The 18,948-nt window shown below is 47.0% G+C and overlaps 1 protein-coding gene across 7 annotated transcripts in view; it reads left to right on the top strand.

Moving 5' to 3' along the window:
- NUP214 (nucleoporin 214) overlaps positions 1–18,730 on the top strand; it is a 79,650-nt gene extending 60,920 nt beyond the window's left edge. For 4 of the 7 annotated variants that reach the window (XM_082208087.1, XM_082208086.1, XM_082208082.1 and 1 more), the window contains 7 exons: positions 2,161–2,231; positions 3,824–3,980; positions 6,739–6,891; positions 13,637–13,808; positions 14,702–14,844; positions 16,293–16,317; positions 18,532–18,730. In XM_082208087.1, coding sequence (XP_082064213.1) covers positions 2,161–2,231; positions 3,824–3,980; positions 6,739–6,891; positions 13,637–13,808; positions 14,702–14,844; positions 16,293–16,317; positions 18,532–18,565 — 755 coding nt within the window. In that variant the 3' untranslated portion in view covers positions 18,566–18,730. Of the gene's footprint in view, positions 1–2,160; positions 2,232–3,823; positions 3,981–6,738; positions 6,892–13,636; positions 13,809–14,701; positions 14,845–16,292; positions 16,352–18,531 lie in introns of all 7 variants that reach the window. The other 3 variants (XM_082208083.1, XM_082208084.1, XM_082208085.1) reach the window with 3 other exon arrangements.
- Positions 18,731–18,948: the final 218 nt, after the last annotated feature.

Below are 18,948 nucleotides of genomic sequence, written 5' to 3'. Positions count from 1 at the left end.
TACTGAGCTGGTTGAACCCAGTGCCCTGGCTCAGTTATAAGACAGCATCCTATGGTTCTGTTCAATTCAGCCCTTCATTCAGATCCATGAGGACTAGAATCTTGCTTTATTTTTTAAGGGAAAGGTCCATGACTCATTGGTGAAACATCTGCTTTGCATGCAGAAGGTCCCAGGTTCATTCCCCAGCAGCATCTCCAGGGCTGACTGAGAAAGACTTTCTGCCTGAAACCCCGGAGAGCCGCTGCCAGTCAGTGTAGACAATACTGAGCTTGAAAGACCAGTGATCTGACTTCAAATAAGACAGCTTCTGGTGTTCTTCCTGTCTTCCCATGAGGTGTCCTGTGGCACCTTAAGTGGTATCCCACCAAATTTTAAAGGTGACTTTAAAAACCTCAAGTTTTCAGAAGAAATATCAATGATCTGGGGCATTTTTAGTTTTCTCACTGACAGAATTGGAAATGCAGTTCCTGCCTGGAGGCCCCTGTAATGTACAGGAAAGGTGATGGGGAAGCCCATCAAGACATTCCACTCCCCAGAAGCACAGCAGGGGGATGGGGCGGAGGGAGATCTCCCCATGGATCACAGTGCCCAAAGGTGGAAAACTAATTAGGTTTCAATATATAAGATGCACATTTAAGAAAGAACACACACACCCCCCGCCTGCTAATTACCAGGACAAAATATTTTAAAAGGCATAAGTGAGCCCTGCCTACGGGAAAGGGGCCTTAATTACAGGAAAGTGCCTTAGTTTTGATGGCAGGGTGTGCATTTTGAAGTGAGCAGGGGAATTCTTTTTAATACAAACACTTCATTATCTTTTCATGGGAACAGGTGATTAACACAGCTCCAGATCCTTCTTGCACAAAGGAAATCTGAGTCCTCGGCTGGGACTCATTTATCAGTTGCTGCCATTTTGAGATGTATTTAATGGAAATCCAGGCCTTTTTAATTCCTTCAAGATTTTAGAACCTCAGCATTGCTCAGTATTTTTCCTTTTTTTGGAGAAAAGGAGAGGTGATGAGAGTTGAAGCTTATTCATGTACAGGGGGCACCACGTTGCCTATCCTGGCTTAATGTAATATGTTGAGGCCATGCTGTACTTATCACTAAGCCCACAATTAAATCCATTTTGCATAGCAATCAAGGCCAGCAAGAGCACCGCAATAGGGGGCTTCCAGATGACATCACTAAATGTAGGAAGCTACCATATACTGATCAGGTGATCAGTGGTGTCCACATGGGCTGGCAACAGCTCTCCCGCATCTCAGGCCAAGGGAGTCTTTCCCAGTCCTTCCCAGAGATACGGCTGGGGATTGAACCTGGATCCTTCTGCATGCAAAGCAGGTGCTCAACCCCACTGAGCTGTGGCACAGTCCTCCTCTCTCCTCCCCACTTCTTCTCAAAAGACCTGGGCAAAGAGGTACATTTTTGTGAAAAATTATACAAGGAGGGGGCCACACTCAACTCATAAGGGGGGATGTTCCATAGCCTGCCGCACATCAATGCACCTCCTACAAACTTTACATGGCAGTGGCATTTCTAGCAAGGCCTCCTCATTCTGCACATGCAAGTCTATATTCTATGGTCTCCTTCACTGACTTGTTCTCCTCTAGACACTTTGGATTGTATCCCCCAGTTAACCTGGCTTTTTGGACTACAACTCCCATCAGCCTCAGCTAGCACAATCCAGTGGTTCCCAAAGTCTTTCAGGCCACTTCCCCCTTGGTTCCATAAACTCATCCCCAGTGCTCCCTACCCTATGAAAAGCATTATTCAAAATTTGTATGATTCACCAAGGGCAATGAAAACAGTGCAATTCAAAACACTGTGTTAATCAATGGCAGAGTTATTCAAAAGACAATTAAATATATTTAGGTTAGTTAATTCAACAGAATTGATGAACTTGATCCAGTGATAACATCTTCCCACTTTGGCAACCCCTAGCCTGGACAAAGGGACTGGCTTGGCAAGCTTGCTCTCATGCATTCTACCCCAGACACAGGATCCCAGTACTTGGAAGGGACTCCTGGCATCATCCAGACTGACCCCTCCCCTCAAACCCATACCTTTGGTTCTAGTCCAGCAGTCCTCATTTGTCTTGAGTCTAAATGCTGACTTTTTCTCCCTGGCCTCTTTTCTTTCTTTTTCTCCCATGTCCAGCATTTGGCTCCAGCAGCCCAGGCCCTGTGTTCGGGCAAGCGACCAACACCAGCGGGAACCTCTTTGGCCAGGTAATCTTTCCTAAACTTATTGTCACGCTTCTTCATGCGCAAAAAAACCCCCTGTGCTTGGTTCTGGTGGGAAGAGCAGGGGAATCCCCCTTAGGGGTTTATATATTCCAAAATTATAGATCAGGAATAGCCAATGTGTTGCCCTCTGGATGCTGCTCGTCTCCTGCCTCCCATCATCCCTGACCACTGGCCATCCTGGCCAGGGCTGCTGGAAGCTGGAATCCAACAACATTGGTTCATCCTGCTATAGATTTGCATTGTGGTCAATTCAGGGACATGCGAGGAAGTGCTTCATACAGTGCAGAGCAATATGAGTCGAGGATACCTTGAAGACCACATGAGCTTTTATATCCTAGCTCACCTGACCATGAAAAAATGCCTGTGCTCTGCCTTCACTGTTTGTGAAGCAGTGATGTTGCTGAACACCAGTTTTTGGGAACCCCAGGAAGGAGAGAGTTGCTCCTTTTGCTTTGATCCTGCTTCTGGGTTTCCCATTGGGGCAACCGGGTGGTCACTGTGAGAACAGGATGCTGCACCAGATGGGCCGCTGGCCTGATCCAGCAGGCTTTTCTTATCATCTTAAATCTGTTCCCCAAAATCCAATCTCCCATCTTGCAGGAACTGATTGGCTAGCTCCTTTCCCGCCTCCCTCCCCCCCCCGCCCACTTTGCTAATCACACAGGATTCAGATTCTTTCCCCTAGAAAAGATGGCTCCTGTGTTCCTAGCAGAGTAGGGGGAGGAAGAGCCTAGAAGACGGAAGGAAATACATTGTCCTTCTCAGCTTGCAAGTATTCAGATGTCTATAGCCCACCACAGTTCCCCAGAGTACAGATGAAGTTGAACACATTGCCTACTTAATACTTGCTTTCTAAACTCATGGCTGTCCCAACCCATTCATCTGTCAGGTTAGCAAATATTGCCAAGCAGTAACTCTTTGGTGGTGGTACCTAAACCCTGGAATCTGTTTCCAGCTTCAGGACAGTCAGTCCTAGAGACTGACCCTTTTAAATAAGATGTCAAAACTTTTCAGGGATGTTTTTATGTGCATGCGTGGGTGTGTGTTTTATCTTCTTCTGTTGCTGTTGTGATTTAAAAAATAATAATTGTGACTTTCTTTTCCTTTAATTTTAGTCTACTTTAACAAATAACTTTTGAAAATCATGCTATATACATTTCACCAAAATTTTTGTATCTAAAAGTCATATGTACAGTCATATCTCTAGTTGCGTTCGCTTTGTGTTGCAGATTTTCAGGTTATGAACGCGGCATAACTGGAACTTCCGGGTTTCACCACATGCGCGGAAGCGTTCTGTGTATATTATGCTTCACGCTTGCACAGAAGCACCGCTCTAGTTGCAGACTTTTTGGGGTGCAAATGGCACCCCGGAACGGATCATGTTCACAACTAGAGGTACCACTGTATCTAAAATATAGAGTCAAAGAATTTGCAAGCCCACTAACACTTTTTTGATCCTAGCCCAAGTCTGCAGGGGTGCTTGTAGAATACCTCTAGTCCTCATGGAATCTGGCCCCTGTGTACCTGCGAGCCAGTGAAAATAGTTCTCCCCCACTTTTTGTTCCTCCTTACAGCAGACTTCTTCTGGCGGGGGTCTCTTCGGGTCCGGAAGCAGCGGCGGGAGAGGTGGTGGTTTCTTCAGTGGCCTAGGAGGAAAGCCAAGCCATGAGGCAGCAAATAAGAACCCATTCAGCGCCACCGGTGGGGGATTTGGTTCCTCGGCCACCCAGAGTAAGTATTGCCAAGTCTTGCGTGTTCATTGTCATAGCCACTCCATCTTCGTTCTTCAGAACTGGCTGATTCACACAGGGTGGGGATGGGAATTGATTTTGGAAGTGACAGTGGTAGGGAGAGCAAGTCTGCTTGGCGGCCAACTATTAGTTACAGAGCTCCTGGGTTTGTGATTTCAAATCTTGGTTCACATGGGCTCAGTTCAGTGTCCCTATAAGCAGCTTAGGACCCATGTACCACTTAGGTGTCTCTTTACACATAAACCTGCTTTTGTATTAAATTTCTGCACCAGAGGCCCTTCTCTGGGTCCCTCTCCTGCTGGGTGTGAGATAGGTCTTGTCAGGCCTTTTAGATGTGTTTTAACTTTTGTGTTAAATTGTGTTTCCATTTCTGTCTTTGCCAAAGGCCCCATTCTCACCATACACTTAAAGCACTATGGTCCCACTTTGAACAGTCATGGCTTCCCCCAAAGAATTCTGGGAACTGTAGTTTGTTCAGGGTGCTCAGAGTTGTTAGGAGACTGCTGTCCCACCTCACAGAGCTACAGTTCCCAGAGTTCCCTGGGAAGAAAGATTGATTGTAAAAACCACTCCAGGAGGGGAAGAAGGGTGACTTAACAACCCTCAGCACTCTTAACTCTCCCAAGGCCCCACCCCACCCCAACCCTACTTCACACCCTCCTTGAGTGTGTTTGCCTGGCTGCAATGTGTCCTTGAACTCTGATCATGCCTCTTGCTTGCCCTGTTGGAGGATAGAGAGGGGTCTGTGTATGTGAAGGTGTGTAGAAACTAGCCTACTGTACAAAAGCAGAATTGCCATTCGTTGCTCCACCACATTTGCCACTGGCCCTTTCCACCCTGGCATGCGGCCCCAGGAAGGTTGTCCAGAGGGGAAAGTAGCCCTTGATCTGAAAGAGGTTCCTCTCCCTGATTTAGCTCCAGTGCATACTAAGGCTTTTTAATGTAGTGGCGCCAGTATTTTGGAACCTTGTTCCTATTGAAATGAGATGAGTACCTACAGTTTTGACATTTTGTCACCTGCTGAAAATGCTTTTCTGCCACTGAGCACTTTTAGGGCATTAATTTGATTCAGCAGTGGTCATTCTTTTCTGCATTATGATCAGCCAACTATAGGGGGCGGAAAGAGCTTCAGTCCCCTCAGTATTTGTGGGCAGGGGGCTGGGCCCCGCCAGTGTTGAGCAGGCCGCCCTTCCCTGCCACCTGACGCCACCGGGAGAGCACTCATGTGCCGGGTGGGGCTGGGACGTGTGGAGAGGGGCAATCGCCCTCTGCCCATCTTATATTCTGCTGCCGCCAGGCGGGCAGGGGCAGGTCGTGCAGAGGGGTGTATGATGTCACGCACCACCGTGCCCCCTCAATGTGGGAGGCTAGTCGGTGCACCTGATTGTATAATGTAATTTTTTTGTACACCACCAAGATATTTTTCTTATGAATTGATGGTTTGTTAATATTCTTACAAATTATTATTATTATTATTATTATTATATCCAAATTAATGTAGTGAATAATCCAGAAATATATGTATTCTCTCTCTCTCTCTCTCTCTCTCTCTCTCTCTCTCTCACACACACACACACACACACACACACACACAAGCACACAGTTAATAAAGGGGGCTGGGTTCAGAAAGAAGCTGCAGTCTTGAGCCCAGTCCCCTAAATCTAAGGACAAATAGGTCTAGGAACATACACATGTGCCTTATCCTTGAGTGGTAAAGAGAAGTTTCCACACACTCACAACACTTTGAACTTTCCTGGGGTTTGAAAGAGGATTCTGATTCTGAAGATCAATGAGGCTTTCACGTCTGTGAGCCATAACTGGACATGAATGTAGAGGCACTTTGAGAAGACAGGCTTTATACTCTCTCTTTGTGCACATTATAGTGCACCTGTCTTACTCCTTTGCTGAAAATGCAGGAACAAGTAGCCCTAGTGTCCTGAATCCAGAATGGTGTGGCTTCATCTGTAGCCCTTTTGCTCAACCCATCAGGGAGGCAGGCCCAATTGGGCCTTCAAGTGATAGCATTGGGGCTGCTCTCAGAACCCTATTTTTCTGCTTATTACATGTGACTGATTCCTGGCATCCATGATAAGGTGGTAATTTTTTCATTGGTGGCTATCAATAGACTGTTGTCATTTAAAATCTTTTCTCTTGCTCTTCATAGAGGGGCCACCCTGCCCTTTTCTGTGGTGTAATGATGCTCAGTATTCACATTTTAAGATGGGCAGTTTGATACAAAGCCCCTCCCCCCTCCTCCTGCAGACATCACTTCTTTGATTCAAGACTGGTTGTTGCTGGTTCAGATGGTCAACCTCTTCTGAAAAGCAGATGGCTTGAGGGAGCCCAGAAAGCCAAATAGTGCAGAGGGGAGGAAAAACATCCCAGTGTGTCTAGCTTATTTGACCGGGAAGAGAATTCCATACAATCTTCACAGGGAGTGTATATGTGTGCATGTGGTATAGCAGTTCAGATAATTATAATATATATAGTTCAGATAATAAGTCTAATGGTCCTGAAGTTCAATGAAAAGGGGGGGGGGGGAGTCTTTACATTTCCAGAAAATATGCTGTTCATCTGGTGCCAATTCTTTCTCACCATAGGCAAGCGACGACATGTGCCATCTTAAACCCCTGATCCTCATTGTGTCTCCCCCCCCCCATTGGGCTTTGGGCACTTTTGGGGGGAGGCGGGCCTTTTTCTGGTATGTAAGAAAAGACTCTCGTTTCTCCCCGCCCCAGATACATCAAGCCTTTTTGGAAACAGCGGTGCCAAGACCTTTGGATTTGGCACCACCGCCTCCTTTGGCGAGCAGAAGCCGATGGGCACATTCAGCTCTGGTGGAGGGAGCGTGGCATCTCAAGGCTTTGGGTTCTCCAGCCCGACTAAAGCAGGTATTAGTTTGTCTATTGTTTCTTCTTGTGAACATAGGAAGCTGCCTTCCGCCAAGTCAGACCCTTTGGTCCATCTGCCCCAGTAGAGTCAGTACTGACTGGCAGAAATGGCCCTTCTCCCAGGGTTTCAGGCAGGGGACATTCCCAGCTCTACCTAGAGATGCTAGGGATTGAACCTGGGACCTTCTGCATGTAGAGTGGATGCTCTACAACCAAGCTTTCCCCACTATGGGGAGAAATGGGGAGAACTCATTCTTCTAGCATGGGAAAGATCCTCCTGCCTTTTGAACAATAGTTACATCAGATCTTGTGTTCTAGGCCAACTTACACATCACCACGTAGGGGACATTGGCTTTGAGTTTTCTTGTGGGTTTTCCCTTGTGGCTTCCGATTGGGCCTTGTGGGAACCTGATACAGGGCAAGATGAGCCACTTGCCTGATACAGCAGCCAGACACTTCTAATGCTCTCGTGTTCTCCCTTCCACTTTTCACTTCTTTCTTCTTTTCAAGGCTCAGATTGGCTGCCGAACAGAAAACTGTGCAGCCAGGAGGTGCAAAGCATGTTGAGAGGAAAAGAGAACTGAGAGGCAGTGAGGGGAGAGAAAACGGGGTGCTGCAGGAGTCAGGAGAGAAAGTAGAATCAGACACATGCACAGAGGGAGGGAGGAGGCAACCATGTACACAAGTGTTGATTATGGTAAAACAGGTCTTCTTCTTTTTATAGGTCTTTCCCCACCACTGTTGTCATCAAATTGTAGATCACATATTTCTCTAGATATGTAGTGAACTGACCCAAAAGGAGGGTGGGGAGAAGCAACCATCGAGGATGGTGCCCTCAATACTATATTAGTGTTACCGCAGGGCCCAAAAGGATGGGTGACCCTTGTATGTTGTGACTTTTAATGGTTGTGCTTATGTCCTGCTGTCAGGCTTCCTTTTGGGTCATCTGGTTGACCACTGTGAGAATAGCATGGTGGATTTAGATGGGCTTTGGCCTGATCCAGCAGCCAGGCTCTTCTTAAATTCATATCAGGGTGCTCTGCAGCTCAGACCAGGAGCTCTGTAGATCAGATGGCTGGTTCCCTGTGCCACTGGTACTGGTGGATGGCAGAAAGGAAGTGACCACAGCTCAGTGGCTGAGCACCTGCTTTGCATGCCGCAGGTCCCCTTACGGCAGAACATGATATATAGTGCTATCGGAGGCAGCTTGACTCTGAATACTAGTTGCTGAGAATTGCAAGAGGGGAGAGCAGTGTTGCACTTAAGTCTTGCTTGCAAGCTTCTCACTGGGGCATCTGGCCACAGTGAGAACAGGATATTGCGCCAGCTAGACTTATAGCCTGGTGCAGCAACCAGGCTCTTCTTATGTTCTTAACTTGCAATACACGCGTTGGTTCCCACGAAACTTGGAGGACATTGGTAAAACCCAATGGCTCATGGACAAAAGTGTCACTGGATCTCTAATCTCCGCTAAATAATTCAGCTGCAGCTCTCTCTCCCCCCCCCCCGACAGTTGTGTTTACAACCGGGTAGTATCTGTTACATTGGTCGGGACTGGAATTTCACCCAGGGTATTAAAATGCACCTCCAGTCAAAAACAGCAAGGAGCTATATTGGTAGTCATTTCTTGTAGCAGACAGGCAGCCTGTTAATAAGATGGAAGTGTGTTTTGAAAAGTGTACACGTAAAACAGTAAAAAATGTGAGCTGCATGGAAGACTGGGGGAGGGGAGTTAATTCCATGCCAGGGATTATTGGCAAATGGACAGAAAATAGGAGTAGCCGGTATCATGATTCCTCTATGTACATCTGCAGGGCAGCCTCAGTTGAAATGCAGGTGATGCTTGTGTGTTCCAGTAAACCGTGGTTTAGCAGGAAGTGAACCCTGCCCAGCCTGGTTGCTCTCACTTGGCTGCTCCCTCTGGTGCAAGCAGGAGAAGCATACCAAGAGGGCACAGTTAAGCTTGGCTTACTATGACAAACTTACTATGAGAAGCTGCTGAATTGCAACTCATTACCAAACTTAAAACCATGGAGAGACCTGGTCTGAACAGAGACATTGGATTCTTATCTCATTATACATGACTAAGCCATTTCTCACCTTCTCACCCCTTGCCTTTTCCTGTAAGACCTATTACAGTTGTTAAGAGTCGTCAACAGGCTCATCTCAGCTATCTGCCAATCTCCCATTCCCACCACCCTTCTGAGTAATACCCCTCCCCACCTTCTCACTATATAGAAGGGTCTGGCAACTTCTGTTTCAGTGTATCTGAAGAAGTGTGCATGCACACGAAAGCTCATACCAAGAACTAACTTAGTTGGTCTTTAAGGTGCCACTGGAAGGAAATTTTTTTATTTTGACTATGACAAACCTGTGTGGTTTGTTTTTCCCTGGCAAGTCAGATTCACAAGCCACAGCCTTCAACCATGGTTCTTCGTTTGTTTTCAAAACCTACCTTGTTTGGGAAAAGCAAACCCCAGCCTCAGCTTTGGATGTTACAGGAAGCCAGTCTTAGTTGTGGCTTCCTTACTTGTTTCTCCTGTCTCATGCCAGGGTAAGAGCAAAGTGAGGAGTATTCAGACAACTCAGCAGAAGCATGCCTCTTGTTCCCAATAAGGCAACAACTTGTTCTGACTTGTCATGCATCACCTGTGAACAGAGCCAGTGTGCAGATGTGGGTTTTTTAGGTCAAAAAAGAGAAGGTCAGCCAGAATGATCATAAGTGGCACCTTTCCTAAGAGGGAACTTAGGGGTTGGGTGTTGCTTTCTTTTAATTGAATCCCCCCGCCAGCTTCTATCCCAAGGATGGGGAACCTGTGGCCCTCCAGATGTCATTGGACTCCAGCTTCCATCAGCCAGCAGGGCACAGTGGTCAGGAATGATGGGAGTTGTTGTCCAGCCATGTCTGAAGGGCCACTGGTTTCTCACCACTGTTCCATCATACCTACACTTGATGCATAGGTACAATAGAGGCATATCAAATTATTCATGGTGTGGAGGAGGGGGATATAGGATTCCCCACTTCCTTTTCCGTAATACTCAAACTCAAGTTGTTAGACAGTAGATTCAGGACAGACTAAAGAAATTAATTCTTTGGACAATGCAGAATTTAATGTGTGGAATTTTCTGCCACAAGCTGTCTTGGTGGTCTTTAATGGGCAGTGGAGAAATTCATGAAGGAGGGCAAAGGTTGTCCACAGTTGTTAGCATGCTAGGGGGCAGACAATGGAAGAGTGGGCTTTCGTTTTCCCATCCTACTTATGGGGCTCCAGGATGCATTTGACAGCCCACTATGTGGAAAAACGGAGTTTTGGACTGGATTGGCATGGGGTATGGACACTTTCTAAGCCCAAGGGCTGCATGCCGGTGCTGGAGAGGTCCAGAGGCAATAGTGGGTGGAGCAATGATTATCCATTGTCCCTTTATAGGGAGATTTGTCCCTGTAGGAAGGTTTCTTCTCACATCCACTTGCTGTTCTCCATCCAGGCAAGCAAAAGGCATTGTCAGAGTTCAAGGGCACATTTTGGCCAAGGAAGGTGCAAAGTGGGGTTGTGTGTGTTGTCTGTGGAGAGTCCCAAGGACTAGGCAGGGGAGCCCTTGGAGGGGCTACATTTGTCCTCCAGACCTGATGTTATCCACCCCTGTGATGATGGGCTTTTGGTCTGACCCAACAGGGAAGCTTTCTTTGGCTTTCCTCTTTTACTTTAGAATATTATTATTTTATGCTGCTTTGCAGGACCAAGACCGTTTCGAAGGGAGTTGCAGATAAATAAATAAAAATTGTAACACAAAACACAATTACCGTATTTTTCGCCCCATAGGACGCACCGGCCCATAGGACACACCTAGTTTTTTTGGGGGGAAATAAAGGAAAAAAATTTATTTCCCCCCCCCCCAGGTGCGCTGCACTAATCCCGAAGCTTGGGGCGTGCGGAGCTCAGCGCGCCCCAAGCTTCTGGGTGCCAGCAAGCAGTCCGCTAGCCGTGGGAAAGCCGCGCGGCTCTCCCAGAGCTAGCGGAGCGCTGCGCTAATCCCAAAGCTTGGGGCATGCGGAGTTCAGTGCGCCCCAAGCTTCTGGGTGCCGGCAAGGTCTCCGCTAGCCGTGGGAGAGCCGCGCGACTTCCTAATCCCGAAGCTTGGGGCGTGTGGAGCTCAGCGCGCCCCAAGCTTCTGGGTGCAGGCAAGCTCTCCGCTAGCCCTGGGAGAGCTGGGTCTCCCACAGCTAGCGGATAGCTTCCTGAAGCCTGGAGAGCGAGAGGGGTCGGTGCGCACCGACCCCCCTCGCTCTCCAGGCTTCAGCGAAAGCCTGCATTCGCCCCATAGACGCACACACATTTCCCCTTCATTTTTGGAGGGGAAAAAGTGCGTCTTATAGGGCGAAAAATACGGTAAATAACAGCATTGCGGCTCTGGTCTTCAAAACCACACAGAGTTGGAAATTTCCAAAAGCTAAAAAAAGAGCAGCATAAACACACAAAAACAGCACCCATCCCCACCGACTGTCAAGGCAGCCTGTGTCATCAGATTCCATCATGCTGACAATAGGGGAGGGTATTCTAACACCCCACCAGCTTCCTAACCAAAGGTGAATTGGAAAAGGTGTGTCTGAAGAAAATGGGGGTGGAAACAAATGTCTCTCCCAGAGAAGGAAGTTACATAGGCGAAGAGGCCACCACCAGAAAGGCTCCATCACACATTCCTTCCCACTAGCCAGATTTGTACCTGCTGTCATGTTGGTGAGCTGAAGGCAAACAAATTGGTTCAGTTCTTGGCTCAGTGTCACACACTTCTTGTGTGAGCCGTGAGTTTGTTTTTACAGGAGAGGCTCAAAAGATGTTGTGTGATGATGTCACTCCCAGTGTGAATCGTGCCCAAGGGCTTTTTTGCATTCCTAGGAAAGGGCCGAGATGTTACTGGCTGTATGAGAGAAGCTGCAAGCAGACTTTCAAGCAAACCTTGAATACTTTTTATTTCCCATACACCTAGTCTCTCCTTTTTTTACGTACGTTTCTTTGTGAAAGCATGGCCCTGAAAAGCAGTTCAGAAAATAACCTTTGGGGGGGGGAGATAAAGCCCCCCCTCCCTCAGCTGTCACCAGTCATTCCCATTAGGCTGCCTCAGTAGGAGAGATGGGAAGCAGGGCTCATCCCATCAGCTCTGACAGAATACCAGCTCCATCAAGCCAGCTGGTCCTTATAAGAATGGCTGTTTAAGAACTGGTGCCCAGATTTGCTTTTTTCCTCTTCCCTTCTTGTCCCATTTTCCTCGTTTGTCATGTGTTTCTTTTCTTTTTAAAGCTTGTAAGCCAGCCTTGTTTTCAGTTGATTTCACAGATACAGGCTGCTCTAGGAGCCTTTTTCAGGGGCTGGAACGGAAGAGTAATGTGCAAACACTGATAAATAAATAAATAATTCTTGGCATTGGTTAAAATGAAAGTGGGGCGACAGGAAATGGCATCATAGACTTGGGAATGTCTTGCTTTCCTCCTGGTCTGCTTGTGGCAGGTCAGGGGTGTGTGGATAGCTTGCCTCTAGGGTGCAACACACCGCTGTGCTGAAATGGTTGCAGTTTTGCTGGCGACATCAGAAAACAGCTACCTTAGCAACTGCTATAGCTTCCCCCCTCCTTTTCCCCATCTTTTGCTGAGAGCTGCTGCTGCTGGCAGCAGCAGCAACTGCTGCTTTTTCATGCAGGCGCTCTAGAGCGGGCGTTCTTGGCCTGTTTTTCTTTTAATTCATGTCCAAGGTTTTTCTTCTTAAGGACATGCCTGCAGAATCTAGCCACCCCTTTTGCAGTAAGTGCTGTACGGAGGGTGAAGAAGGCAGCCTTTAATGACAAACTCCCCCATCCCCAAACCCTCTCTCTTTCTCTTTCTCTTTCTCTCTCTCTCTTTTTGGTGCATTCTTGTGGGGGGGGAGTGGAGAGTTGGGGGTGATGGTTGCCGATTTGCAGTTCTCGGGCACATCCGGACTCTCTCGAATGAAGGCCAGCAGGAGGTTGAGGTTCCCCTTAGATGGGAAGTTGGGGGGAATGCAGTGCTGTAAATCCGATAGAGCACTTCTCCTTTGCAGACATAGACTGCAACTCTAAAAGAAAAAGAGGAAAACGCTAGCTAAGGCCTTCCTCTGCCTAAAGCTGTTCCTTTCTGCTTCCCCACCCCCACCCCATTCCCACTTTTGCCTCTTGAATTAAGCAATGCTTCTCTCTCTCTCTCTCTCTCTCTCTCTCTCTCTCTCTCACACACACACACACACACACACACACACACACACACACACAAAGAGTCTCTTACAGAGAGAGTTCAAAATCGTGAGTTCTGGCATCCAAAAAGGTGTTGAGCCTGATCTACGTTCTTTGCTTTGCCCAAGAGGCCAAAACCAGAGAGGACTCATCAGACTATTGCCCCCCCCAAAAAAATTTCCTTTTTTTAGTTGCACCTTAAAAAAGGAGGGCGGAGGGTATTTTGTAATGTTTACTGACTTCATGTTTTCTAGGATGAAATGGGGGCTTTTGAAAGTGTGTCAGGGTCCCATTGCTTCTGCAGCACAAATAAAGCCCCTCTCCCCCGCAAGTTCTGGTCTGTGGGCCTTCTGCACTGGGAAATGACCTAACTCTGATTTCTTCTTTCTTTGCTCTTCTTGCCTTGCCTTTCTCTCTCTGTTATTTTGACTTTTTATTTATTCTTTTGCTTGTGTATGTCCCTTTCCTTTTTTTTTTTTCTTTGTTTGCCTCTGTGTTTGCTCAGGTGGCTTTGGAGCTGCTCCTGTGTTCGGCAGCCCTCCCACTTTTGGGGGCTCCCCCGGGTTCGGAGGGGTGCCAGCATTCGGTTCAGCCCCAGCCTTTGCAAGCCCTCTGGGCTCGACGGGAGGCAAAGTCTTCGGAGAGGGGACGGCGGCTGCCAACGCTGGAGGATTCGGGTAAGCCACAACAACAAAAGCAACAACAAAACAACAGGGTCTTGGCAGGGGGGGTTGCAGTGATATCCAGGTGCCCCGTTTTTCTTTCTTCATTTGAATAAATATTCTGCAAGCCACCCTTCATTTCACTACATTTCATTATATTGATTTCTTTCATCAGATTTCTTACTTACCCTTTGCCAGAAGGTCCTGGGGCAGGTAACAGCAATGAATTATACAATTTCCCCCAAACCCCACCCACCTGTGCAAGGGACAGCTGCCATTGTGCAGTCAGGAACCTTAAAGCCAGGGAAGCTTGCTTTCATTGCAAATCACCAAGCTGGTTAGGATTGGCTGCACTACAGAGTTCCCCATGGAGAACTGTGATAGCAAAGTGAGCTGGGATTGGAAGTCAAGCAGTTCCTATCAGCTTACTTCGAGCTCCATGGGGCTGTTGCTGCCAGCTGATCTTTGGGGCTTGCAAAGAGCTAAACCCAGGGAGCCCCTGCTTAGTGCATTGAAACCTTGACCATTAGCTGATCAGTGGTACTGCAACACGCTGTGCTATTCTATTTACCAGCCTTGTACAGTGCTTTGAAGTCCTCATTATGGGGACTTCAAAGCACCCCATTGCCTGATGTCATTGCGATGTCAGTTGATTGGCAGGTGGGTGGCTCTGTTAATAAAAGGAGGGCAGATGCACCATACCAAGGAGGGCATTCCACCAACGGGGAGCCACCATTGAGAAGACTCTGACCGGGCAGAACACCAATCCAGGCAGCAGTACCAACATGGCCTCCCTTGCCATTCACAGCAGCCAAGTTGGCTGATTGTGGATTTCTGCCTTCATTGAGCTCTTTTTAAAAGCCACACCCTCTTTAACCCACTGCTTGCTCCTGCTCTCTGTTCCACAGGTTTGGCGGCACAGCCAACACAGTGTCATTCGGAACGCTGGCAAGCCAGAACACCCCTACCTTTGGATCCCTCTCTCAGCAGCCCACGGGTTTTGGCACACAAGGCACTGGCTTCTCCAGTTTCGGGTCGAGTGGAGGAGGAGGTATGAGCTGTTCTTGACCCTAAACAGGAGGGAGCTTGGAGAAGTGGGAGTGTGGGGAGCTTCAGCACTCGGTCAGTCATAAACTGTTAGGGGCTGGATTTCAGATGCAAACCAAGCTTAATCGTATCTTAAAGGGGAGCAGGGGTTGTATTTTAATTTTTTATTGCATTTATGCCCCACCTTTCTCTCCAAGTTCCTCAGGGTGGTGTACATGGTTTCTCTCCCTCATTCGACCACTTACAACAGCCCTGTGAGGTAGGTTAGGCTGAGAGGCAGTGACTGGCCCAAGGTCACACCCAGTGAACTTTGTCGCCAAGCGGAGATTTAAACCCTAGTCCAACACTTTTAACTGGCTACACCACACTGGCTCTCTGTTGGAGAGACTGAGGGACGTAACTTTATCCAGCGTACTTCCTTTCATTCCCCTTTGGGGGTGGGAAAATAGAAATAAATGTATATTTTAAACCACACTTTTAAAACCTTTATGTAAGGGTTAGAGCCTTTTTAACCACCTAGAGACAATTGCAGTTAAGCATTACAGTGGTGCCTCAGGTTACATACACTTCAGGTTACAGACTCCGCTAACCCAGAAATAATGCTTCAGGTTAAGAACTTTGCTTCAGGATGAGAACAGAAATCGTGCTCCGGCGGTGCAGCAGCAGCAGGAGGCCCCATTAGCTAAAGTGGTGCTTCAGGTTAAGAACAGTTTCAGGTTAAGAACGGACCTCCGGAATGAATTAAGTACTTAACCCGAGGTACCACTGTACATAAATTGTTTAAATATTTTTAGCAATTTACAAAACACACCAAAGCTGATGTTAAGCCCCCAAACCCAGAAACCTTCCGCCGCCATTCATTTCTCGGGCTTATTGCTCTCTGCACCTTCTGAGTAGGAGTTGGCAAAGTCTGCTCATGAGCATGTGCAGAGTTTCCATCCCCTTGTCCTTGTCCTCCACCTGGTTCTTAGATGTTCTGAGGAATTTTTTCTCAGAGCAGGGAAAATGGAAGTCCTCCTTCACACAGCCCATAATTAAAATTTGCTCTCACAAGAAATAGTTACAGCCACTAACTTGGACGGCTCTAAAAGGGGGTTAGACAAATTCAAGGAGGAATTAGGCTGTGTTCTACCTCTCCTGTCAGAGGGAAGGTGTCCCCAGTTGCTGGGAATCACCGCAGAGAAGCTGCTAACAGTTGACAGTACTGAGCTACATGGACCCAATGGTCTGACTCTTTAGAAGGCAGCTTCCTCTGTGTATGAATTAAAAGAAGAGCTTTGGTTGCGGGTTAGAGTTAAACACTAGACTGGAGAACTGGAGTGATTGGATACTGGTTAGGGGGCAGAGAGAAACTGTGCTGATGGAATCCTGACACCTTTCCTTAATGTGTGTTTTGTAATATAACCCATCCAATAATCCCTTTAACATTGCTTTTCTCCCCACCCCTTACAGGCTTTGGCTTTGGATCGTCTAATGCGTAAGTCTCTCTCGTGCTGCCTTCCACATTGTCGGTAGGTTTTTTTGGTTTATTTTGTGCCAGAAAGAGAGCTTCTTTTGAGGTGAAATATATTATTAAATATGGTAATCCCTTCTTGAATTTTGAATCAGCAAGAGATGATTGTGGGCTTTGTTCCCTCTCTCATTTCCCCTTGTAATAACATTAATGAGAAGCTTAAGATCTAGAAGGCAGTGTTTCTCCCAGGGAGCTGATCCTCCCTTAGAAATAGGCAGCTCATTTCTTCTATTCTTCACCCCGCACTTTTTTCCTTTGTAAATGTAGGAATTTAACCAACTATTTTTGGAAAGCTCCACAAAGTGGGAACTCAGTAAATGCTCTTTGGAATGCAGAGCTCTCCTGGGTAAACTGAGGCAGCAGTGTGCCCACCACTGGAAAAGTTCCTGAGAGCCACAAGCAAGCTTTGCCATCGTGGTAGAGCACCCATCAGTCTTGGCCTGCAGAGGCACTGTGAGACTCCCATCTCCCCATCAGCCCCAGGCAGTAGTCTAAAATATATGGAGCATCACAGGTGGTCAAAAGCTGTGCCTTTTGTTATTCTTGTTATTAGTATTATTTATTAACAAAATTTTCATAATACAGCCTCCCCCTCATCTCTCAGCAGAGAGAAGGGGTGTCTATAAAATACAATAAAACAAACAAACAGACAAACCGAAAACACTAATCTATCAGCACTATCAAAAATCAAGCCCAGAATGTTCAAAGAAAGTTTTGTATGCTGCTGGGAGATGTCAATGCTTATGGGACTGGCCAGTAGTGCAGCCTGGCAGTGATTGGCTGAGCTGCCTTTTAATTTCAGAGGTAGGAAGAAGATTCTTGCCTGCCATTAGCTCTCAGCTGCTCAGGTCCATGAGCCTCTAAGGCCAGTCTGGTTAGGGCTGATGGGAGATGGAGTCTTACAAGAGATCTGGCGAGCCACAGGTTTCCCCATGGAACAAGCAGAAGGAGGCCTCAGATTTGGGGGAGATGATCTTTTGAAAAGAGTGTTGGAAAAGGGGAAGGGTCAAAAGGAGAAGGCCTGGAGAGGCAGCCTGAGAGGGTAAGAAAAAAAACTGGTGCAAGAAACACAAAGCAAGGCCAAATATCCAGACACCAGGAGCTACAGAGAGGAATCATTTCTTTTTCTTTATTTCTTTATTTCTTTCTTAAAAGCATTTGTACCTGATCTTCTGCCAGAAAGTCTCCTAGAGTAACTTACATACAAGCAGTTAAAACAAATCAGTCCCTGAGACATAAATATTATTTATGGGTTGGGTTGGGTTGGGTTGGGTTGGGTAGGGTAGGGGGAAGGCCTCTGGACTTTGCCTCACGTGCAAGGCTTGTAGAAGTACCCAAAACAGGGCAAGGTGCCATGAAGCAAGCTAAAAATAAGCTGGGCCTTTCACCCAGGCAGATTGGCAATCTCAACACTTGTTTGGGGTGGGGAATCTTGGGGAGATGTCCTTCTTCTTTGCTCATGGGGAGCAGTGAGGGGAATGTGGAGCAGTGGGTACTCTTGTTCTCCAGTCCTCACTGTTTGGCTATTTTTAAACCTAATAAATGCTTGTGCTTTGAAGACTCACTTGGGATGGAATATGAGAATTGGTAACACTGGGCTGTGAGAAAGAGATATTTGGGTTTTTCTTCCCTTTTAAAAAAATAAGCAGCTTAAGAAGTCTGTTCCCTTTTGGGGGAAAGGGGGTCCAAGACCACTCAACTAGCCTGGACCAGTCGGAGGTCTCCGTAAAGCCCCAAACTCTCCAGGATTCTTGGATTCAGGCAAGGGTGGAGAACCTCTGACCCAGGAGCCAAATCTGACCCTCCAGGCCCCTCTCGCTCGCCCTTGGAAGTTCACAACCCTTGCCAGTCCTTAAATTTTTGCATGGATGAAGGATAGAGATGCATGTGTTTGTGTAGAAACTAGCATATTGTGCAAGGGAAAAATTAACATGAATAGCCCCACCCATGTTTTACTGTGACCACACCCACCAGTGCCATGTGGCCCTCAAGGTTGCCCAGGTGGGGATGCAGCCCTGAGGCTTAGAAGGGTTCTCATTCTTGACCTAAGGTTCCGTCCTTGAAAGGGTCTAGCAATGGCTGGTATGCAAATGGGATATTCAGAGTTAAGCCTCTTTGGCATTGGCAGAGAGAGGGGTCTCTTGTTCTCACCCTTGTTTTCTCTTTTTCCTCTTTCAGATCCACCTCTGGGTTTAGCAGCTGGAGAAGCTGAAAGGATGCCTGCTCATGTTGTGCTTCTGTTGGGTGGTCAGGAGTGAAGTGAGGAGATAAACATATTGCAATTAAATGTCAGGATTTTAATGTTTAAATTAGTTTTTATTAATGACTTTAAGTGTTACAAAGCAAATAAATAAAGGAAAATAATCTTGTGTATCCATTTTCGATTCATAGTCTTTTTCACAGTTTGATTACATTCAGTATGAGGCACTATTGTCATAGACATCATGTGATTGGGGGGAAGAAAGGGGAGGGAGATGGGGGAAAATATTCTTTCATTCTATTGCATCATGTTAGTGTAGACTTTGTGTCAGCACCACGTGGGTAGGTCCTTTATTTGTATATTTTTTTATTTGTATTGGCATTGCAAGAGATTAG

This window comes from Podarcis vaucheri, assembly GCF_965113315.1.
Source record: "Podarcis vaucheri genome assembly, chromosome: Z".
In the NCBI taxonomy this organism is placed as follows: domain Eukaryota; kingdom Metazoa; phylum Chordata; class Lepidosauria; order Squamata; family Lacertidae; genus Podarcis; species Podarcis vaucheri.
The sequence above is the reverse complement of the archived record's forward strand: the minus strand, read 5'-3'. Positions and strand labels throughout refer to the sequence as shown.